The sequence below is a fragment of the Malaclemys terrapin genome, chromosome 7 (assembly GCF_027887155.1).
Source record: "Malaclemys terrapin pileata isolate rMalTer1 chromosome 7, rMalTer1.hap1, whole genome shotgun sequence".
Lineage (NCBI taxonomy): Eukaryota > Metazoa > Chordata > Testudines > Emydidae > Malaclemys > Malaclemys terrapin.
Window position 1 is genome coordinate 808,940 of NC_071511.1, and position 22,960 is coordinate 831,899.

General features: G+C 61.9%; 1 protein-coding gene across 1 annotated transcript; it reads left to right on the forward strand.

Annotated features, from left to right (window-relative positions):
• The first annotated feature begins 916 nt into the window (after nt 1-916).
• On the forward strand, nt 917-22,887 carry LOC128840270 (tubulin tyrosine ligase 3-like). The gene is made up of 17 exons (XM_054034073.1): nt 917-1,133; nt 1,547-1,665; nt 4,272-4,383; nt 4,489-4,584; nt 4,758-4,928; nt 11,041-11,125; nt 12,227-12,328; nt 12,887-12,996; nt 14,350-15,333; nt 15,989-16,117; nt 16,359-16,473; nt 16,963-17,097; nt 18,087-18,279; nt 18,358-18,506; nt 18,835-19,078; nt 19,219-19,654; nt 20,312-22,887. The coding sequence occupies exons 1-17, from the start codon at nt 1,131-1,133 to the stop codon at nt 21,125-21,127; spliced, it is 3,999 nt and encodes a 1,332-aa protein (XP_053890048.1). The 5' UTR covers nt 917-1,130; the 3' UTR covers nt 21,128-22,887.
• The last annotated feature ends 73 nt before the right edge of the window (nt 22,888-22,960 follow it).

Below are 22,960 nucleotides of genomic sequence, written 5' to 3' on the forward strand. Positions count from 1 at the left end.
CGGGGGTGCCGGGCTGGGCGGGGGGGTGCAGGACGCGGGGGGCGCTGGGGTTTGGGGGCGCCGGGCTGGGGGGGTGCAGGACGCGGAGGGCGCTGGGATACGGGGGCGCCGGGCTGGGCGGGGGGGTGCAGGACGCGGGGGGCGCTGGGATACGGGGGCGCCGGGCTGCGGGCGGGACCAAGGGGCGCTGGGGTTTGGGGGCGCCGGGCTGGGCGGGGGGGTGCAGGACGCGGGGGGCGCTGGGGTTTGGGGGCGCCGGGCTGGGCGGGGGGGGGGGTGCAGGACGCGGGGGGCGCTGGGATACGGGGGCGCCGGGCTGCGGGCGGGACCAAGGGGCGCTGGGGTTTGGGGGCGCCGGGCTGGGCGGGGGGGTGCAGGACGCGGGGGGCGCTGGGGTTTGGGGGCGCCGGGCTGGGCGGGGGGGGGGGTGCAGGACGCGGGGGGCGCTGGGATACGGGGGCGCCGGGCTGCGGGCGGGACCAAGGGGCGCTGGGGTTTGGGGGCGCCGGGCTGGGCGGGGGGGTGCAGGACGCGGGGGGCGCTGGGATACGGGGGCGCCGGGCTGGGGGCGGGACCAGGGGGCGCTTCCGGGTGGCCGGTCCCTGCCGCGGAGGCCTCAGGCCGCGCCCCCGGCGCTCGCGGGTCCAAGGAGACGGCGGCGCTCGGCGGGGCGGCCGCTACCACTGACACGCCGGGGGAGGGGGGGTCCCTCCAGTACTTCCGGCGGCTCAACACCACTCTCGGCCCTTCCAGCCCCCGTAGCCCCAGGTGGCCATACCCGATCCCCATTGGCTGGGCGCCACCCAGAGGCCCCGCCCCATTGGTTGAACAATCTCGCTCTCCGTTCCCTAATATGGAAGCAGCGGCCGGACTGTACCAAGTGTGGGATTGGGGGGAAGAGGAGCCCCGGCGCTCACAGTGGGGCCGCGGCGCCCGAGCGCTCCCCCCGCGCGAGCTGCCGGTGTCAGGGGTCGGCGCGGCCGGTCCCATTCCCGGCCAGGAGGGAGGCTGGGATGAGAAACCCCCGCGGGCGGTAATGGAACGGGCCGCCCATCCCGGAAGAGAGGAGCCGCCGCGGCTGCACCCGCCACTTCCGCTTCCTGGGAGCCGGACGGACCGAAGCTGCCGCTATGGTAGGGGCTGGGGGCGCGCGGCCCGGGGGAGTGAAGGGACCGGCGAGGCCGGGGCGGGGCGGGGGAGCCGGGGCGCCAGGGGTGAGGACGGGGGGGGGGTGAGGCTGGCCCAGGTGGAGGGGTCGGGGCGGGGGGGGCGAGGCGGGGCGCTAGGGGTGAGGACGGGGGGGGGGGTGAGGCTGGCCCAGGTGGAGGGGTCGGGGCGGGGGGGGGGGGCGAGGCGGGGCGCTAGGGGTGAGGACGGGGGGGGGGGGGGTGAGGCTGGCCCAGGTGGAGGGGTCGGGGCGGGGCGCCAGGGGTGAGGACGGGGGGGGGGGGGTCGGCCCAGGAGGGGCGAGGCGGAGCCGGGGCGCCAGGGGGGTCTGGGGCGTTGGTGGCTCTCGCCCTTGTTCTGACGTCCTCGCTCTCCCCAGACTGCCACTCTGCGCCCCTACCTGAACGCGGTGCGCGCCACGCTGCAAGCTGCCCTGTGCCTGGAGAACTTCTCCTCTCAGGTGGTGGAGCGACACAACAAGCCGGAGGTGGAAGTCAGGTACTGGGAGGGGTTGGAACCCCGAGATGGGCGGGGGGGACGACACTTAAGTCTGCTGAAGCCCTGCACGTCCCGAGGGCTTGGAGCCCCTGTCCCTGGGGGGTTGGCTGCTTGCTCAGGGCAGTGCCTCTCACCAGGAGGCCCGGGGGCTAAGGCTGGGAGAAGCGTCATGACTTATGGAGCAGCGAACAGCTTCCTAATAATCTGTTTTCCCCTTCTCTCTCTCTCCCTCCTCCCCCCCAAGCTTCTAGTCCCAGTCTGTTTCCCTTCACTTCCGTTCTCTGTCATCTTGCCCAGCCAGTCCCAGTTCCCCCTTCCTCTTTGACTGATCTGCTATGCCTTCTAGCCAGCTCTCAGCCCCAGTCTGCCCCTTCCCCCCCAAGCTATCCCACCCCCAGGTTCAGCCCTTGTCCTTTCTATACTAGAGTCAGTATGTTTTCTTCTCCATGCTGCACAGGACGAACCATCTCTCCCAACCCTTGCTCCCAGGCATGACCTGACTTTGCCCCACCACTATTCCCTCCCTGCAAGTGCTGGTGCACTGCACCAAGGAGCAATGGCCAGGAAAGTCCTGCTCACCCTGGGTTGGAGCATGCTCAGTGCAGACAAACTCTTTGCAGAGTTTAGCTGGTGAACTCTGAGGTCTCCATAGAGCCTGGGTGAACTTCGAGTTTTTCAAAGGCTAGAACACACTTAAGCAATTTTTCACAGGGACAACAAAAGGGGCTCCTCACTGACACCACAATGACCCCCTTGCCAAATTTCTAGTCCGTGCTGCAAAGCACTAGAGCGTCTCAATGAGATGGTTTTAAGGATTGTTTTAACATGGGCAAAATATATTTTCCTCTAAACTTGGTCAGACGGTTGAACCATTTTTGCTGAGACTTAATATTCAGCCTGAATCAGATGCCCAGCATGGGAAATTTCAGCCTGAGTGGCTACAGTTTGACCCAGTTTATATGCTGTTAAAGTCAGTGTCTTATTGTAGGAAGTGTTGGGCAGCCTTAAGTATAGGCATCAATACCAGCTTTGCCTATAATGTTGTTCTCAAGAAACCATATTGAGTCCCTACTGTCAATTGATAAGGTAATTTTGTTAAATATATTTACTGCTCATATTTTCCATTTAACAATGTCCCTTAAAAGAAAATGTGTTGCTGATTAAATCACGGTAACAGAATTTAATTAAACCAACAATCCCTGGTTCAGGCTGTTTTGTTGTCATTTAATTTTTTGTCATGAAATGTGCATTTCTGAGTACTTGAGGAAAGCAATGCGTGTTCAGCAGACAAGTTCCTTCCTGGCTTTAATTAATAATACATGGCTCTTCCATGGCAGAGTGCTTGCAGATTGTATTGTCGTCATGCAGTCAAAAGACACAGTTGAGGTTGCTGAGATGTTTGCTGTTTAGAATGTTTCAGTGGGAGGCCGAGGTGTCTCCATCGCCACACGGGACTGGCTGTACTGCTCTGGAGAATGGGAACTGGAGTGTCCTGCCATCCCTAGTTGATATTCCTATCTCTTGGGGGCTCAAAGTGCCGGTTGTGTGGGGAAAGCTTGCATTGCAGCTGTCCAGTGGGACCCGAACCCTGCAAGTGCCACTTTCCGTTGCTCCCTTCAGCTACTGTCTTGGGACTTTGAAGCCTGGGGGAGGCATAGGCTTTGTTCCTGCAGGATGGTCCCTGGCTATGGAGGCCTTATGATCCCAGGGGAACCCTGTGTGTTACTCTGCTCTCAGTAGTTTCTTCGGTTTACCTTTAGCCCCTTGTCAGAAGAAAGATGTGAGAGTCCCTGTGATAGTGAGGGTTGGATGCTCACGTGGAGGCTGCCCCGGGATAACCAGATAAATGTGAATTTAAAACATTGTTTATATCAAGAAAACATTCTCATGTAAAAAGCGAGAGTCCTGTGGCACCTTATAGACTAACAGACGTATTGGAGCATGAGCTTTCGTGGGTGAATACCCACGTCGTCAGAGCACGAAAGCTCATGCTCCAATACGTCTGTTAGTCTATAAGGTGCCACAGGACTCTTAGTCTGGATCTGTACAAAGTGACAAACACGGCTACCCCGATACTTGATTCTCATGTAGAGAAGGTCTTACACAGCCCTTTGCAGGCAAGGCGTCTTTCCCTCCTCCCCCTCTGCCAAGCCACTGGCTACAGCTAAGGGTCTTGGCTGCTCATTGGCTGCGTCTAGTGTGAGTCTCAGTCTAACTCCTAGTGCAGGGTTCCACACACATGTCACAGCTGGCACAATTGGTACTAATTACCCGTCTGGTCAGGCCCATCAGGGAAGCTGAGGACTGGACGGACCAAGGAGGCTTGTGGGGGGCTCCTGTGGGACGGAGATGAGGCATGTTGGCAGGGGTAGTGCTGCTCATGCTGGACTTGTTCAGTCCCCAGAGCTGTACATCTGGCATCAGTGCTATGTACAAAAGTGCAAGCTTCTGTATTACAATGAGGTTCCTACACTTTTCCCCAGCTGCAAGTGGCCAGGTGAGTGAGCAATTCCCTGGTGGGTGGCTGCCCCTTGTGTCATGCACGTGCATTGGGCTGGCAGGTGCTCTCTCTTCCATGCATGCTGATGTCTTTCCTGGGTTTGCAGGAGTAGCAAAGAGCTGCTGTTGCAGCCAGTGATCATCAGCAGGAATGAGAAAGAGAAGGTTCTGATCGAGGGGTCCATCAACTCTGTGAGAGTCAGCATTGCAGTGAAACAGGTGAGCCTGCGGGGGGGAGGGGCAGAGCTGGAGAGGAGGGAAAGAGTTGGTGGCTTGCACTCAGCTTGAGGAAGGCTGACTTCCCCTTTCCCTTCCCCTCTTCAGGCGGACGAGATCGAGAAGATCCTGTGCCACAAATTCATGCGCTTCATGATGATGAGGGCTGAGAACTTCTTCATCCTGCGCAGGAAACCCGTGGAGGTGAGATGGCTTGGGGGGCAAATCCTGTGGTGCAAGACAGGGACACTTCTACTCACCTGTTTTGGCAGCTCACTAACGTGAGCGTCTCTGCCAGGTGCTGAGCTGCCAGGCAGGGCAAAGGGGCTTTGGTGCTGATCACTGACCAGGTGTTGCTCCTTTCTACTCCCCACTAGGGTTATGACATCAGCTTCCTGATCACAAACTTCCACACGGAGCAGATGTACAAGCACAAGCTAGTGGACTTCGTGATCCACTTCATGGAAGAGATTGACAAGGAGATCAGTGAGATGAAGCTGTCCGTCAACGCCAGGGCTCGCATCGTGGCTGAGGAGTTCCTCAAGAACGTGAGCGCCTAGGCAGGGGAACAGCAACTTCCTTCCCCTCCCCATTGCAGGAAGGGGCTCGTTGGCAGCCTGTTATTGACCAGGGAGAGCTTTGGGGATAACAGCTAGACAAAGGGGGCCTACGTCCCTTCCTCAGAGATGTGGGAACCTGGCCTTACAGCGAGGCCTGGCACATCCCCACTGTCTGAATGTGGGGAGGGGGAGCCTGGATTGCCAGAACCAGTATGGGAACAACGTTTCCTTTAGAGGGCTTTGCAAAGGGTCATGTGGAAGCCTGTTTGGGTCTCCTGACTCTGCCCCTTAAAAAGGTCTAGTTAGAACACAGGCAGTCCCATGTATGTGGTCTCTGCCTGGAGCGTGGCATAGGGAGGGGCGAGGGTACAAAATATGTAGGAATGATGGCGCACGTCACACTCAGCGGGAGGGGCGTGGCACTATATCTGAAAGAAAGCAGAGTTAAATATAGTAAATGACTCAAACTGTACTATAGAATCTCACTGGATAGAAATTCTATACTTGAATAATAAAATTAGAGCAGTAGGAATATACTGCCAGCCACCTGACCAGGATGGTGCTGGTGACCGGGAAATGCTAAGGGAGATGAGAGAGGCTACATTCGAATGGCCAGACTGGGTCAGACCAAAGGTCCATCCAGCCCAGTGTCCTGTCTTCTGACAGTGGCCAATGCCAGGTGCCCCAGAGGGAATGAACAGAACAGGGCAATTATTGAGTGATCCATTCCCTGTTGCCCATTCCCAGCTTCTGGCAAACAGAGGCTAGGGACACCATCCCTGCCCATCCTGGCTAATACAGAAACAGAAAGCCCAATAATAATGGATTACTTCAGCTAGCCCCACGTTGACTGGGTACAGATCACCTCAGGACAGGATGCAGAGATGAAATTTTTTTGACACTGTAAATTACTGTTTCTTGGAGCAGCTAGTCCTGGAACCCACCATGGGAGAGGCAATTCTTGATTTAGTCCTGAGTGGAGCACAGGATCTGGTCCAAGAGGTGAATGTAGCTGAACTGCTTGGTAATAGCGACCATAATGTAATTAAATATAACATCCTTGTAGAAGGGGGAAATACCAAAGAAAATCACCACAGTAGCATTAACTTAAAGGGGAACTATACAAAAAATGAGGAAGCTAGTTAAACAGAAATTGAAAAGAACAGTCACAAGCGTGAAAATGCCTGCACGCTACATAGAAACCTTTTAAAAACACCATAATAGAGGCACAAACTAAATGTATAAAAGAACTGTAAGAGGACCAAAAAAGATCACCATGGCTAAACAGTAAAAGAGGTGGTTAGAAACAAAGATATCTTTTAGAAACTGGAAGTCAAATCTTACTGAGGAAAATAGAAAGAAGCATAAACTCTGGCAAGTCATGTGTAACAACAGAATTAGGCAGGGCAATGAATGTGAAGAGCAACTAGCAAAAGACAAAAGCTAACCGCAAAAAGATGTGTTTAAGTACATCAGAAGCAGGAAGCCACCAGTCAGTGGAGCCACTGGACAATCGAGGTTCTAAAACAGCAGCCAAGGAAAATAAACCCATTGGGGAGAAACTACATGATTTCTTTGCATCAGTTTTTCACTGCAGGGAAGGAGAGGGAGATTCCCAAACCAGAGCCATTCTATTTAGGTGACAGATCTGAGGAAGTGTCCCAAATTGAGGTGTCAATAGAGGAGGCTTTGGAACAAATTGATACATTAAACAGTAGTAAGTCACCAGGACCAGATGGTATCACCCTAGAGTTCTGAAGGAACTAAAATATGAAATTGCAGAACTACTAACTGTGGTATATAACCTATTGCTTAAATCCGCCTCTGTAGGTGACTGGAGGATAGCTAATGTGATGCTGGTTGCTGCATTTTTTTTTCGTTTTGTTTTGTTTTTTGTTTAAGCCTCTAGTGGCGATCCTGGCAATTACAGGCCAGTAAGCCTAACTTCAGTACCGGGCAAATGGGTTGAATCCAAGAACAGAATTATTAGATATAGATATAAATGAGATGTTGGGGAAGAGTCAGTGCCGGTTTTGTAAAGGGAAATCATGCCTTACCAGTCTATTCAAGTTCTTTCAGGGTGTCAACAAATGTGAACAAGGGGGACCCAGTGGATACAGTGTACTTGGACTTTCAGAAAGCCTTTGATAAGGTCCCTCACCAAAGGCTCTTAAGCAAAGTAAGGAGTCATGGGATAAGAGGGAAGATCCTCTCATGGATTGGTAACTGGTTAAAAGATAGGAAACAAAGGGTAGGAATAAATGGTCAGTTTTCACAGTGGAGGGAAAATAGCATGGTCCCCCTAAGAACTGTACTGTGACCAATACTATTTAACATAGTCATAATGATCTGGAAAAAGGGATAAACAGTGAGGTGGTAAAGTTTGCAGATGTTGTAAAACTAAAGGTAGTTAAGTTGAAAGCTAACTGCAAAAAGTTAAAAAGGATTTCATAAAACTAGGTGACTGGGCAACAAAATGGCAGATGAAATTCAGTGTTGATAAATGTGAAGTAATGCACATGGGAAAACATAATCCCAACTCTACATATAAAATGATGTGGTCACAGCTAATTTAGACCCCTCAAGAAAGAGATCATTGAGCAGATGTCAGAGAACTATACACAATGACTCCATCTGCAGCAGCAGTCAGAAAAGCTAACAATAGGGACAATTAGGAAAGGGTTAGATAATAAAACAGAAAATATCCTAATGCCATCATATAAATCCATGGTACGCCGAGACCATTGACTACTGCGTGCAGATGTGGTTGCCCTATCTTAAAAAAAAAAAAAAATTAGGAAGAAGTATAGAGAAGGGCAAGCAAAATGATGAGGGGTTTGGAACAACTTCCATATGAGATTAAAAAGACTGGATTGGGTCAGCTTTGGAAAGAGACTATTGAGGGGGATAGGATAGAGGTCTATAAAATCATGACTGGTGTGGAGAAAGTAAATAAGTGCTGTTTACTCCTTCTCCTAACACAAGAACCAGGGGTCACCCAAGGAAATCAGTGGGTAGGTGGTCAAACAAACATAAGGAAGTACTTCACACAACAGTCAACTTGTGGAACTCCTTGCCAGGGGAGGTGAAGACCAAAAGTATAACTGGGTTCAAAAACTACTAGGTAAGTTCCTGGAGGACAGGTCCATCAATGGCTACTAGCCAAGATAGTCAGGGACGTAAGCCTGTGTGCTCGGTGTCCCTAAACCTCCGACTGCCAGAAACGGACTGGTTGACAGGATGGATCACTCCCTCTGAAGCATCAGGCACTGGCTGTTGTTGATCTGACCCAGTATGGCCATGCTATGCTCCTATGATCCCTGGAGGGTGCAGTTTGGGGAGGGCCTGCATGGGGTGATGTGAAGGCCACCGGAGGTAGGACTCATCATGGGGGATGAGGGCCTGCTGCCAGATGGCGTAGGCATTCCTGATACCCTGTTAAATGAGGGAGCAGTGTGGTACCAAGTGATTTGATGGCTGCAGCAGGCAGGCTCCTGCAGGGATGGGAGTTCAGTGGGGTGGGGAGGGCAGGCGTGGGTGCGCAGTGGGTGCAGTTGGCTGGTCGGCAGCTCAACCTCTTCAGGTGAAGAGCTGTGCAGAAAGAAGTGGCCATCTCCAGAGTGCAGGTCCCAACTTCCCTCGCTCCGTGAGCTGGCTGGAGTGTCCAGTCCTGGGATCTGTACTTTCCATAGGCTGCCCCCTCTCTAGTAAAGTGCAATGTTACAGTAGATCGCAGGGCCCTGCACAGGCTGGGGGTGTGGGTGCACAGGGACTAATGGGCACCTGACCACCTTTCTTTTTTCCTTCCTTCCAGTTTTAGAGCGTGGTGCTGGACTCCACAGCTCAGGTTCTCATTCTCTCCTGCATCTGCACAGCTGCCCTGCTAGGGAGGGCCATGCCGAGGGCCTTGCTATCTGGAAGAGATGAGAAGCAATCAGATCATCAGGAGCTGTCCAAGTGGAATGTACATTGATTCTCCGCCGGCCCCAGGGGAAGGGAGGGGGAGGAGTTAATAGTTTGAACCAGACTCTGTGCTTGTTTGAGACTGTCAACTCCGTATTCTTTTTTTAAATGACCAATCATTGCTGTAATTGTCCGAGGCTCTGGGGGCTGGAGGGGAGCTGTGGCTACTCCAGCACGTGAGGCTGGTACCTGCTCGCTGGCATTCCAACTGAAGGCTGCGCCTACTCGTTATCAGGTCCCTTCGACCAGCTGCCGTAAAGCAGCCCTCATGCACAGGGTGTTCTGGAGACACAGCTCTGAGCCTAACCCCGGTGTTAGGGCTTCCAGCAAGTCGGGGCGTGTAGAGTAGCTGTCCTGACCTTGGCAGTGATGTTCTTTTGGGCCAGGCCTGGCAAGCGCCAATTCCCAATCTCCACAGCCTCCCTGCTGCAGCTCTAGGTAAGGGTGCCGCGGGGCAGAGGGGGCAGCCCTGCCCCAGGACTGCAGGGAGTGTTGCTCTCCTTCAACCCCATCCGTCTGGCAGAGGACCAGGCAGCATATCCTCCTGCCTGTGGCCTTCACCTTCCTTTTCTCTGCCTGGGGTGGAGGAGTCTGGAATCCCTGATGGAGCTGGAATCTGTAACGTCTGCTTCTTTTGCTATGGCACTTGCTGTTCTTGCTCTGGTACCTTCCCCATTAAAGCCTTTTTCCTGCCTCTCTGAGGGTGGCCTGCTGGTGGGGGGTTCCTGTGTGCCCCTGGGGGCCCTCAGTTCAGAGTGGTGGGGGGCTGGCACCAGCGGAAGTCCTCTCTGCACTTGCCAGGAGCTGGGGTGTGGGTGAGAGGAGAGGTGCTGCCTGGATGGGTGGGTGGGACAGGAGCAGAGATGCCAGTGGGGGGGAAGGGAGGGAAAGGAGAGGCCTTGGGGGAAGCAGGGGAAGGAGAGGCCCTGCCCGTGGGGGGCGGTTGCGGAAGGGGAGGGCGAGGCCCTGCCCGCGGGGGGGGGCGGTTGGGGAAGGGGGGAGGGGCCCTGCCTGGGGGTGGGGGGAAGGAGAGGCCCTGCCCCTGGGGGGGGGGGCGGTTGGGGAAGGGGGGGAGAGGCCCTGCCCGGGGGGGGGCGCACATTGGGCGGGGCGGTTGGGGAAGCGGGGGGGGGGGAGAGGCCCTGCCCGGGGGGAGGTGCCCCGAGGGGGGGCGGTTGGGGAAGGGGGGGGGAGAGGCCCTGCCCGGGGGGAGGGGGGCGGTGCCCCGAGGGGGGGCGGTTGGGGAAGGGGGGGGAGAGGCCCTGCCCGGGGGGGGGGGGGCCCTGCCCGGGGGGAGGGGCGGGGGCGCTGCGAGCCGGGCTCTGAGCGGCCAGGCGAGCCCCGGCGAACGGGCGGGCTCGAACCCGAGCCCCGCCCTGATGTCACAGGGTCCCGCCCGCCCGCCCGCCGCGCGTCGCCATGGAGACCCCAGCACAGCCGGGCGCTCGGGCCGAGCGGGGTAGGGCCCGGCCCGGGGATTGGAGCGGTATAGAGGGCGGGGGGGTCTGTGGGGTTCGGGGTCAGTGTGGGGATTGGGGCGATATAGAGGGTGGGGGGGGTCTGTGGGGTTCGGGGTCAGTGTGGGGATTGGAGCGGTATAGAGGGCGGGGGGTCTGTGGGGTCGTTGCGGGGATTGGGGCGATATAGAGGGTGGGGGGGGTCTGTGGGGATTGGAGCGGTATAGAGGGCGGGGGGGGTCTGTGGGGTTCGGGTCAGTGTGGGGATTGGAGCGATATAGAGGGTGGGGGGGGTCTGTGGGGTTCGGGGTCAGTGTGGGGATTGGAGCGGTATAGAGGGCGGGGGGTCTGTGGGGTCGTTGCGGGGATTGGGGCGATATAGAGGGTGGGGGGGGTCTGTGGGGATTGGAGCGGTATAGAGGGCGGGGGGTCTGTGGGGTCGTTGCGGGGATTGGGGCGATATAGAGGGCGGGGGGGTCTGTGGGGTTCGGGGTCAGTGTGGGGATTGGAGCGGTATAGAGGGCGGGGGGATCAGTGGGGGTGAGGGTTTGGTGTGGGGATGAGAAGGGCAGGGGTGATAGAGTCGGGGAGACGGAGGTGGGCTCCATGGCCTTGCTGGCTGCCTGGGGCACGAGGGGCTGTATTGGCCGGTGCGCCGGCTCTTACTTACTGCCCCCCAGCTGCCCCCGATGTGCTCTGTGGTAGTGCCGTGGCGAGGGGCTGTCAGGCTGCGGAGCCACCCTGGCTCCGCTCCCTTGGCCACAGGTGGGTAGGCGGTTTTGCCCCGTGTGTGACTGGCCTTGGCCTTGGCCTGGGAGCTGGTGCCCGGGGGTGGCGCCAGGGCTCTGCTGGAAGGGTGTTCGGGTCTCAGGCTGCCCAGGGGCCAAGTGCAGCCTGGTGGGAGCGTCAGCCCCTCGCGAGGGGCCCTGGCACTCGCTCGGGCACAGGGAGGCGCAGCTGCACCCGTTTCTCCTTCTCCCTCTGAGGTGGCTGGCTGGGAGCTGAGCCATGCTGGCAGAGCCGGGCCCTGCAAGAGGCAGCGCAGAGAGCAATGGGCCCCATGGATTCCCAGGTGAGGGGAGCGGAGGGGAGCGGAGTGGGCCCTGGGGGAGGGGCTGTGTCCAGCACTGGGGCTGCCTGGGGGCTCTGTGCAGCTCTGGGAAGCAGTGATGGCATGCCAGCCTGGGAGGCAAATGCCCCCTCCCGCCTGCCCAGCACGGCCCCGAGTGGGGGCTGCCAGAGACGAGCAGCAGCCCCCGAGAGCCCAGCTCAAGGACTGCGAGGCAGTGACCGTGTGGGGATCAGGACTGCAGGGTTGTTCTGACTCTGCCACTCACTGGCTGTCTGGTCTTGGCCAAAACCCCCACCCCTCTGTGTGCCTCAGTTTCCCCATCTGGAGAATGGTGGGGCCTGACCTCAGTAATGTCTGTCGGGAGCTCTGAGCTGGGCGGGTGGCGCTAGCCAAGTGTAGGGGCATCGATGTGACTCCTCAGCCGAGCCGCACGGGAGGTGACAGTCATGGGCGTGGGGGGACGGGGAACGTCTGAGGGAGGTGGGACAGCATGGCCAGTCCCAGGGACTCAATGAACTCTGCTAGCTCGTCTGCCCACACTGGGAGCCCAGCAGCCGCTGCCCAGTGGGGTAGGGTCAGCCCGAGCCATCTGGGCCTGAGACCGGCCTTAGCAGGAGCACAGGACACCCCCCCAGACTGGGAGCTTGGGTGTCCTGTACCCCTCCAGCCCCTCCCAAAGAGACTGGCTTAGCCAGTGAAGCCTGCTCTGGGCTCCATGCACCGTGGCAGGCTCCTCACAGAGGCTCAGCCCTGACGGCCTGGCCCTGATGTGCTGCTCTCCTGGCTGGACGTAGGTGCTGACGTTGAGGGGGATGCTGTCACCGAGAAGGCAGCTGTGCTCCCTGCCCGCCGCAAGGGCCCTGCTGCCTCTGGCCCCAGGAGGCAGCGGCAGGAAGGTAGGAGCCCTGCAGCTGGTCCCAGCCAGCCCTTCTCTCTGACCTCCCTGTCCCTTTTCTTTGGAGCCCCTCACTGCCATGGCTAGTCGCTGCAGCTGAGCAGAGCGACCCCAGGCATGCAGGGCATGGCCTGGGCCAGCCCAAGGCACGTGGGCTCCCAGTGGAAGCATGCAGGGTCCGGCACCAGCGGAGAGTGTCCCTGGCTCGGTCCCTTTCCCCAGCCCTGGAGTGAACCGTTGTCTGACCAAGAGTCCCCCAGCCTGTTCTCCCCATGCTGCCCACTGCAGGGGACATGCCTCAGCCCATGACCCCCTATAGCCTGTCCCGGGGGCTATTCCTTGGCACATGACCTCCTCAGGGCTGGCAACACAGAGGGGGCCATTGCCCAGCCTCCTGGCTAGTGGCACTGCCAGGGAGCCAACCCCCACAGGGTCCCCGGAAACAACCGAAAGAGCAGAGTGCCATGGGCGAAGGCCCCCTGAGGACAGCCTGGCAGGCACGCTCCAGAGCTTGGAGTGGGTCTAGCAGAGGTGGCGCTGGGCTGTTCTCCCGTTCCAGGGCTCACAGCTCCTCCGAGCGATGGGCGTAGCTGGCGCAGCAGCGGCTGCTACCCTCTCAACCCAGAGCGCCTCAAGCAGGGCAGGCTGCACGTGGAGAGAGCCGTCAAGGTGAGGCGCTGTCCGCTGCGCCCTGCCTGCAGCCCATCTTCTACCCCAGAGCCCCCGCCTCCTGCCCCAGGCCTGCCTGCCCCTCCCCGGCCTCCCCCGCGGGCCCTGCCTGCCCCTCCCGGCCCTGCCTGCCCCTGGTCCTGCGTGCCTCTCCCTCCCCACCAGCCCTGATTGGCCCTGCCCTGGTCCCTGCCTGCCCCTCCCCGGCCTCCCCGGGGCCTTACCTGCCCCTCCCCGGCCTCCCCAGGGCCTTACTTACCCCTCCGCAGCCTCCCCTGGGACCTATCCGCCCCTCCCCGGCCTCCCCGGGGCCTTACCTACCCCTCCGCAGCCTCCCCGGGGCCCTACCTGCCCCTCCCCGGCCTCCCCAGGGCCTTACCTACCCCTCCGCAGCCTCCCCTGGGACCTATCCGCCCCTCCCCGACCTCCCCGGGGCCTTACCTGCCCCTCCGCAGCCTCCCCTGGGACCTACCTGCCCCTCCCCGGCCTCCCCGGGGCCTTACCTACCCCTCCCCGGCCTCCCCTGGGACCTACCTGCCCCTCCCCGGCGCCTTACTTACCCCTCCCCAGCCTCCCCTGGGCCCTACCCGCCCCTCCCTGGCCTCCCCGGGGCTCTACCTGCCCCTCTGCAGCCTCCCCTGGGACCTGCCTGCCCCTCCCTGGCCTCCCCCGCCCTGCCTGACCCTCTCCCTGGGCCCTGCCTGCCCCTCCCTGCCTCCCCCTGGGCCTGTCTGCCCCTCCCCGGCCTCCCCTGGGCCCTAGCTGCCCCTCCCCTGTCTCCCCCCATCCTGCCTGCCCCTCCCCTGCCTCCCCGCCCCCCGGCCCTGCCTCCCCCTCTCCTGCCTCCCCTGGGCCCTAGCTGCCCCTCCCCTGTCTCCCCCCATCCTGCCTGCCTCTTCCCTGCTTCCCCCCCCAGCCCTACCTGCCCCTCCCCTGCCTCCCCACCTGCCCAAAGGCCCTGTGGACACCTGGGCCCTGCCTGCCCCTTCCCTGCCCCACCGCATGCAGCCTCCCCAGGGCCCTGTAAACTCCCCCCACCTTCCCCATCACCTACATGCCCCTCCCCCAGACATACTCTCCCCCAGCAAAGTCTCACATACCCCTAGCCCCCATGTCCTTCCCCCACAGGCTTCACATGCCCTTGGCCTCCCTCCCAACCCCTCCACATCCCTCCCACCCTGAGGCCTCACATGTCCCAGACACCCCCCTGCGCAGCCTTGTGTGGTCCTGCCTGCCTGAGCTCTGTCTGACCCCCCAGGGTGCCCGTCCTGCATGTCCGTGCTAAGGGGGTCCAGGGCCCAGCTGCACCTTGGGCTCCCCTTGCATGGAGCATTCAGCTCCCTTCCCCCGCAGCAAAGGAAGATCTTCATGCTGCATGGCCCGTACCCCGTGATCCGGAGACTGCTGCACAGCCGGGGCTGGGTGGAGAAGAAGGCCCCCAAGGCAGCACACAGATGGGAACGAGCGCCCGACGGCGAGGAGGATGGGGAGGGGGACGACAGCGACGGTGCCGAGGAGGGTGAGAGTTGGGCACACGGAGGGGTCCGACAAAGCGTGTCCCCCCCCTCCCCCCCCGCCCAGGGCAGAACTTTCCTCTCCCAGTGCCAGGGCTCTCCTGCTGCTCTGGCCATGGGCTCTCCAAGGCAGGTCCCTGCTCAGGCCTGGGACTCGCTGGGGGCAGCAAGCTCAGGGGAGCATAACCGAGAAGGAGGGACAGCCTGGGCCCTGGCCCCAGGAGACTGCTGGGGAACCACAATGCCTTGCTGTGGGGTGGCTCCAGATTCTGGGATACGCCTGGCCCGGTCCCTGGAGCGCCCCAGGCCTGCCAGGTCCCCAGGGAGCGCCCCAGCTCTGCCAGGTCCCCAGGGAGCGCCCCAGCTCTGCCAGGTCCCCGGGGAGCGCCCCAGCCCTGCCAGGTCCCCCCATCCTGGGAGCGCCCCAGCCCTGCCAGATCCCCAAGGAGCACCCCAGCCCTGCCAGGTCCCCGGGGAGCGCCCCAGGCCTGCCAGGTCCCCAGGGAGCACCTCAGCCCTGCCAGGTCCCCCCATCCGAGTCCTTGAGAAGCGCCCGAGCCCTGCCAGGTCCCCCCATCTTGGTCCCCGGGAAGCGCCCCAGCCCTGCCAGGTCCCCCCATCCTGGGAGCGCCCCAGCCCTGCCAGGTCCCCGGGAGTGTGTGTGTCCCAAGATCAGAATGCTCAGCACCTTGGGCCATCAGGCGCTGTGCCCGGGGCAGTGGTGCTCTGGCCTCCCTCTGGCTCTTGCTCTTCTTCCCCAGACGAGGAGGGCGAGGAAGAGGAGGAGCAGGATGATGACCCTGATGGCACCTATGACCTCATGGTTAGTTTGGGGGTGGAGGAGCCCAGGCCACCCCATCTCCCTGCACCCTCTGGCACAGGGGGAAGGTCGGCCTCACAGGAGCATCCACACAGAATTGCCTGCTGAGAGTAATGTGTTCAGGCCAGGGCAGAGCACAGGCGTGGGGCAGGGCGAGGGGAACGTTCAGGCTGGGGTGGAGCATGGGGGTGGGGCAAAGCACGGGGGCGGGGCAGGGCAGGGGGCGTTCAGGCCAAGGCAAAGTGTGGGGGTGGGGCAGGGTGGGGGGAAGTTCAGGCTGGGGGTGGGGCAGGGCAGGGGGGCATTCAGGTGAGGGCGGAGCGCGGGGGTGGAGCAGGGCTGGGGGACGTTCAGGTTGGGGCAGGGCGGGGGCGGCCCCTCGGAGCTGTCTGGCTGAGGAGTTTGGCGAGGCTGGCGCTGGGTTCTGCTGGACCCTTGGCCATGGGAGTTGAAGGCCGGCACATCCAGTGGCTGGGCCGTGGGCTGTGCTGGCCCGTCCCTCGCAGACAGCTGCTGGGCATGGCCTGGGCCTGTCTGTGCCATGGAGGCGCTGGGTGTCCCAGCGTTCGGCCCGCTGAGAAAGCCTAGGCAGGGCAGACCCGGCCGGGCGCCCCTGGGCTTCCCTGGCCCCTCACACCAGCCCCTCTCCCACGGGCAGTCGCGGCTGGTTCGCAACCAGATGCCCTATTTCATCTGGACTAATCGGCGAGATGCCATCGACTGCCGCTTCCTGCGCAAGGAGCAAGTGATGAACCACTACGCCAAGGCGGGCTCCTTCACCACCAAGGTGAGCACAGGGCGGCCACCAACCTTGCTGGGGGAGGCAGGGCATGGGGCTGGGGCCTGCACAGGGAGAGGGTGCACACATGGACCTGGGTGGGTGGGGGGTTGTCCATGGCCATGCAGGGACGGGGGTGCATACGTGGCCCTGGGTGGGCGAGGAGTGCGGGGAGCCATGGCCCCCTGGGTCTGAGACCCTGCGCTGCATGCGGGGGTCAGACCCAAGCTGAAGCTCCGTTCTCTCCCAGGTGGGGCTGTGTCTGAACCTGCGGAACCTGCCTTGGTTCGACCAGGCTGATGCCGACACCTTCTTCCCCCGCTGCTACCGGCTGGGTGCCGAGGATGAGAAGCACGCCTTCATCGGTGAGTACTGCTGTGCGCTTGGGGGGCACACTGCCCCAGGGAGGGGCGGCTCCCAGCTGGCCCTGGGGGAGGCCACAGGCTGTCCTCAGTGATGGGGGGGCTCCCATCTGGCTCCAGAGAGGCCAAGGGCTGTCCCGGGTGATGGGGGGCTCCCAGTTGGCCCCAGGGAGGCTGAGGGCTGTTCCGGGTGATGGGGGGCTCCCAGCTGGCCCCAGGGAGGCTGAGGGCTGTTCCGGGTGATGCGGGGGGGCTCCCAGCTGGCCCCAGAGAGGCCAAGGGCTGTCCCGGGTGATGTGGGACTCCTAGATGACCCCAGGGGTTGGGGGCTCCCCACCTTCCCAAGGGGCCCATTCTGAAAATTGAGCCATCTCCCTGAAAATCCAGCCTCCTTTGCTCCGACTTAGTGGCCACCCCAATATTAGCACTCCCCATGGCCCCGCCTTGCTCCGGGGCCTGGACACCCACTGGTGGTGACGCCATCTCTTGCAGAGGATTTCTGGCTCACTGCTGCCCGGAACATCCTCAAAGTAGTGGTGAAAAGATACTGGAGCGCAGCTGCCCGGGGGGCTGGGGCAGCGGCGGCTTCCAGCGCACAGGGGCCCAGGAAGGCCGGCGAGTCCGCAGGTAGGTGCTGGGCAGGAGAGCTGAGTGCACGGTGTGATGAGCGGGTCATGGCCCCACTGCCGAAGCTGCCTGCTTTACTCTCTGCGGCAGAGGGTTCCCCCACCATCCCCACCGCCACCTCCACTGCCGCCGGTTTCCCCACCGTCCCCACCACCACCATCCCACCCCCACTGCCACCAGTTCCCCCACCACCACCACCATCCCCACTGCCGCCGGTTCCCCCACCGTCCCCACCACCACCTCCACTGCCGCCGGTTCCCTTACTGCCCCCCCCCCACCACCCCTCCATCCCCATCCCCATCGCTGCCACCATCCCCATCCCCGTTGCTGCCCTGCCCCGAGAGCAGTACACGTCCCCCTGTGACTGCTTCAGCACTCACCTGAGAGCATCTGTCACAGCGGCTGTGGCCTTCCCTGTGGGAGCTGCACAGTTAGATCAGGCTGAGCTACCAGGACTCTGAGCGCTGCCTCTGCCTGGTGGGCCCGGCAGAGGGAGTGGGCTGTGCAGGGGGCCTGGGCTGTGAGAGCAGCGGGGGAGTCCTGAGGGGGCCAGGTCCCAGGGTAGCTCGCTGCCCCCATGCCGGCAGAGCCCAGCCCTTGTAGGCAGCTAGGGACCTCCCCCTCCCACCTCATGGCTCCCGGCAGGCAGGAGAGCAGGGTTATGTGCTGGAGCATGGGGGAGAGTCGAGGAGTGCGGGGAGCCATGGCCCCCTGGGTCTGAGACCCTGAGCTGCATGCGGGGGTCAGTCCCAAGCTGAAGCTCCGTTCTTTCCCAGGTGGGGCTGTGTCTGAATCTGCAGAACCTGCCTTGGTTCGACCAGGTGCAGACCCCACAGGAGGGAGATGCTCTGCTGGCCTCTCCCCCACCCTTTGGCCGGAATGTGCTGTGCTCCCTAGAGCCCCAGGGCTCACCGGCAACGCCCACCCACGCGATGCACCCTCTGTGTGATACCATGAGCCCTGCCACTGGCTTGCTCTCCCCCATTCAGAGTCCCCAAGAGAGACTGGTGGGAAGAAGGGCAGCCCCCTGCCACCGCAGCTCATCGAGACGGCCCTGCAGGCCTGCGAGGAGCACCTGAGCAGCCTGACACACCAGGATATAGACAGGGAGCCCGAGTCCCCTCTCTGCATGACGGGGGCACGGTGGGGGGACTTCCTGCGTGCCTACTACCAGGTGATTCAGTAAGTGCTGCGGGGCGGGGCCCGGGGGGAGGAGGGGAGCTCTCCTGCTCTGCTCTGAGCTGGGCTGTCTGACTGCAGCGAAGGGGCGCTCCTGGACCAGCTGGGCTCCCATGTCGAACAGTGCGAGCACGTCCTGCAGCGCCTGGCCGAGGTGCTCCCACAGCTGGAGATGGAGGGGGACCGCAATATCTGGATTGTGAAGCCAGGCGCCAAGTCACGGGGCAGAGGTAAGGCTCGGTCCTGCTGCCGTGGGGAATGGGGACGGTCCCGCGGGAGATGCTGAGGCCTACCTGGCTGAAGCCAGAAACCCCGATCCCACTGTCTGTGGCTGCGGGGGGCAAGGGAGCCTGGCACTGAGACACTGGCCAAGCAATAGGTACGACCTCCCGCGAACCAATCCCCCCAGCCTGCCCCCTGCCTGCACAGTGAGTGGGGCAGCCCTGTGCTTTGCTGTGGGGCTGCTCAGTCGCTGGCAGAGGCTCTACGCTCTGTTTGGCCTTGGCTGCAGCCTGTGTGCAGTGCTGTGGGTCATGGGGCTGCTGGGCTCGCCCCCAGGAATCATCTGCATGGACCGCCTGGAGGAGATGCTGAAGCTGGTGGATTGCGACCCCATGATCGTGAAGGACGGCAAGTGGGTGGTGCAGAAATACATCGAGAGACCCCTGCTCATCCACGACACCAAGTTCGACCTGCGGCAGTGGTTCCTGGTGACAGACTGGAACCCGCTCACCATCTGGTTCTACCGAGACAGCTACCTCCGTTTCTGCACGCAGCCCTTCTCCCTGCACAACCTGGACACGTGAGTGCCTGGGGGAAGGGGCTGCACCTCCCCAACCGCTGCTCCCCAGCCTTGCCTCAGCTGTCCTGGGCGCCAGGGCGAGGTCCCAGGCGGGGGCAGTGTGCAGCTGTGGGCACTGAGCTCCTTTCTCTCGGTCCCAGCTCCATCCACCTGTGCAATAACTCCATCCAGAGGCACTACGAGAACTCGCTGAGCCGCCACCCCCAGCTGCCCCCCGACAACATGTGGTCATCGCAGCAGTTCCAGGCCCACCTGCAGCAGGCGGGGGCGGCAGGCGCCTGGCAGGAGGTGATCGTCCCGGGCATGAAGGCGGCCATTATCCACACCATGCAGACCTCCCAGGACGTGGTGGAGTTCCGCAAGAGCAGCTTTGAGCTATACGGGGCAGACTTCATGTTCGGGGAGAATTGCCAGCCCTGGCTGATCGAGATCAACGCCAGCCCCACCATGGCGGCCTCCACGGCCGTGACCAGCCGGCTGTGCGCCAGCGTTCAGGAGGACACGCTCCGTGTGGTCATTGACCGCAAGCATGACCGCAGCTGCCACACGGGGGCCTTTGAGCTCATCTACAAGCAGGTGAGTCTCCAGCAGCCCTGCATGGACTGACTGAGCTGGAACGGGAGAGTGCCCAGGGGTGGCCCAGCCCTTCACGGACCGGCTGAGTTGGGAGGGGGCCCAGAGAGCACCCAGGGGGAGGCCAGCCCCAGGGCCAGGAGCAGCAGTGGCACTTAGCATAGGCCCGGCAGGGGCTGCCCCTCACCCCCTCCAGTGGGGACTGGTGCGGGGCTCAGTAGGGGGCACTCTCTCCTTGGGATCAGTGCTACCCCTTGGGCACTAGAGTGTCCTGTGCTGCTGCACGGACCTAGTTACAAGGGAACCAGCCCTAAGTCCTACCCACCCATGATCCCCACATGTTGCGGAGTGAGCCCTGTTGCCTGACCTCACCCCGCCAGGGGACCTCCCAGAATGTCCCTTCAGCCACAGGGGCCATGTGCTACTTGTCACTGCCTGCCCAGGCTGTGCACAGCGGCCACATGCCAGCCCGCTACTGGGGGCTTTTCCTGCCCCTTCCCAGAGTGGGCCAGCATCTAACAGCCACCCAGGGGCGCTGGACTAATCCAAAGGCAGCAGCCCAGCCCAGCAGGGCACCCATGCGCAGAGCCCTGCAGGCACTCCTAGCCCAGGCAGGGCCACAGGGCTCTGCACTGAGCACTCTCCTGCCTTCTCCCGCAGGCGGCTGTCGACGTGCCTCAATACGTAGGAATAAGCCTTTTGGTGGAAGGATCCACTGTCAAAAAGCCACGGCCTCCAAACCACAGACTGTCCCCCAGTGCCAACCCCAGGCCGGGCCCCAGTGTGCCCAGCTGCCCGCAGCACTTCCAAGCACTCCCACAGAGCTCCCCTCGTGGGCCCAGGGCTCCACAGCTCGCCAGGCCTCCGGCGCCAGTCAGCGGCAAGGAGAACAGAGCCAGGGAGCTGGGGGCCGCCAACAGGGCCTCTGCTGCAGCTGGCACCCGGCCGAAGCTGCCCAGCAAGGTGCGAGCAGAGCCAGGCAGGAGGCTGCTAGAGCTGCACAGCGCGGCCACCTCCCCGCTGGGGGACAAGCTGGTGCCGCTGGGCCAGCCCAGGCTCTGTCAGAAGTGCAGCTCCCAGGGGCCAGTCCCCAGCCCCAGGGCACCCCCACGCCTCCAGCTCAGCAAGGCCAACGGCCCCAAGGGGCAGCTGCAGAGGCCAGCCCGGCAGCCAGGTAGGGAGCTGCAGCTGCACGTGCGGGACTTATGCACCTTCCAGCTGGGCTGTGGGCACGCTGCCACCCCCACTCACCCCCTTGCTTGTTCTCCAGGGAAGCCCAGTGTGCCAGAGCGCCAGTGGGGGCATGCCCAGGCTGCGCTGCGGGAGAGGCCCCCAGCCCCTCCTGCCAGGCCTGGCCAGCAGTGTGCCAGGGGCTGGCCACGCAGGGCCCCCCACCCAGCCTCCGCCCCTGAGCTCGGGGCCTTGCACATGGCCGTGGGCAGAAGGAAGCAGAAGAGAGACAGGCTGTGCAGGTGATGGAGGGAGCTGCCCCTGGGGCTGCTGGCAGCAGCGAGGGAGTCATGCCAGGGGCTGGTGCCCTCCAATAAAGGGATCAAGAGAAGGAGCTGGAGTTTGTAATGTGGGCAGGAAATGCAGCCTGGTGCTGCCTTCACTTGGGGGGTGGCTGGCAGGGCCAGGGCCTGGGGCCAGCTGCAGCCTCCACCTCCCAGGAGGCAGCCCCCTTTCCCCTTGCCTTTGGCACACAGGGTTGCTGCTTGGCTTCTCTGGCCTGTCTCCTTTCCACAGCTGAAATGGGAAGTGGTGTGTGCAGTGCTCTCCCCTGCGCTGCGGGGTGGGTGCGCAGGTTGGGTGCTGTACTGGGCAGGGGGTAGGGGGCAGAGCTGGGCACTACCCTGGCCCGGGTTATGGCATGGAGCTGGGCACTGCTCTGGGGGAGGGAGGTGGATACTGCACTGGGCAGGGGAAGGAGAGCATGGAGCCAGGCACCCCCGCCCCGGCAGAGGCGGTGAACAAGCTTCAGGCTGTAGGGTAGGGAGTAAGGCCTGTGGTCCAGCTGAATGGGGCTAGGCCCTGGGGAGGGACTGGCCAGACCCCAGTTCAGGCCTTGCCCGTGCCTATTTCTCCTTCCTTCCCAGGCCCCCCAGAGACGTGCAGGCTCCAAGGCCTCTGCTGCCCTGCTGGAAACCCCTGGGCTGGTTTGCACCCTGGCAGCAAGGCAGTCACCTCCAGCAGTGAACCCGAGTGCTCGGGGCATGGCCCTCTGCCCTGCTCACCTGCTCTAAGGCCAGGAGCCCACCTGGCTGTGCCGGAGTCACCCTCCCGCAGGACTGGCCTCAGCTGAGGGCCCACAGCAGCAAGGGGCAGCGGGTTGCCCCATTCTGTTGGACTCTGCCTGTGAAACCGTCCTGTGGGGGGCTGGCGCATGTCTGAGGGCACCTGGCACTGCAGAAGGCAGGGGAGCCCCCCCCCAAGGTGGAGAGGGGGCAGGGCAGAGAACGGTCACAGCAGCTCAGCTAGTGCTTTGGCTGTAGCCCCCGGGACTGAGGCAGAGAAGGAGCAAGGTGGGGGGAGGATGCCCTGAGACCATGGCGCAAGCGGTCGGGGGGCTGGAACTAGGAGTGCAGGGGTTTGCCGTGGTTTCCATCATATCCAGGGTTTGCAGTTTGGCTCAGCGCCCCTGCAAGCGGCCAGCCTGGCACTGGTGGGAGGGGAACATGATACAGCACGGTGTGGGGCGCAGTGGAGACAGGCCAGGACCTGCACCCTGATCCCTTCACTGCAAGCTTCCCCCAAAGGCAGCCCCCCCCCACCATGAGCAACCCCTTGGTTTCACTGCATCGGGACCAGCTGTAGGCTGGGCTCTCCACCCCCATGCTGGACTGGACCACTTCACAACACCGCAGTGGGGCTGGGGGGGACGCAGAGCACAGGACTGTCACACAACCTGAGCACACCCTACCAGACCATGTGTTCAGCTTCCGTGTCTCAGTGGGCTGCAGCACCCTGACCATGGTGGCACAGACTCTGCCAGTTACCCTAGGCCCCCAGACCAGGGCTGAGCCCCCAAACTGCCCACTAGGCATTCTGGGATGCAGCTCGCCTCTTCGGAGCACTCCAGTGAAAGCAGCCAGACAGAGATTCCAAACCCAGTCACTCTTCGCTACCACCAGCTAGTCAGACAAAATAAAACCCTGCCAGAGCCCCTGCCTGTTCCTCACCCCTCTGGAGTGGCCAAGATCTCCTTCTGCAGCGACTCATGGGAGTCCCACTCTGCTGGCTGGGCCGACGCGGGCAGAAATGGCCCCTATGGCCTTTGGGCCCTGCTCTGGAAGCAGGATTCCCAGGCCT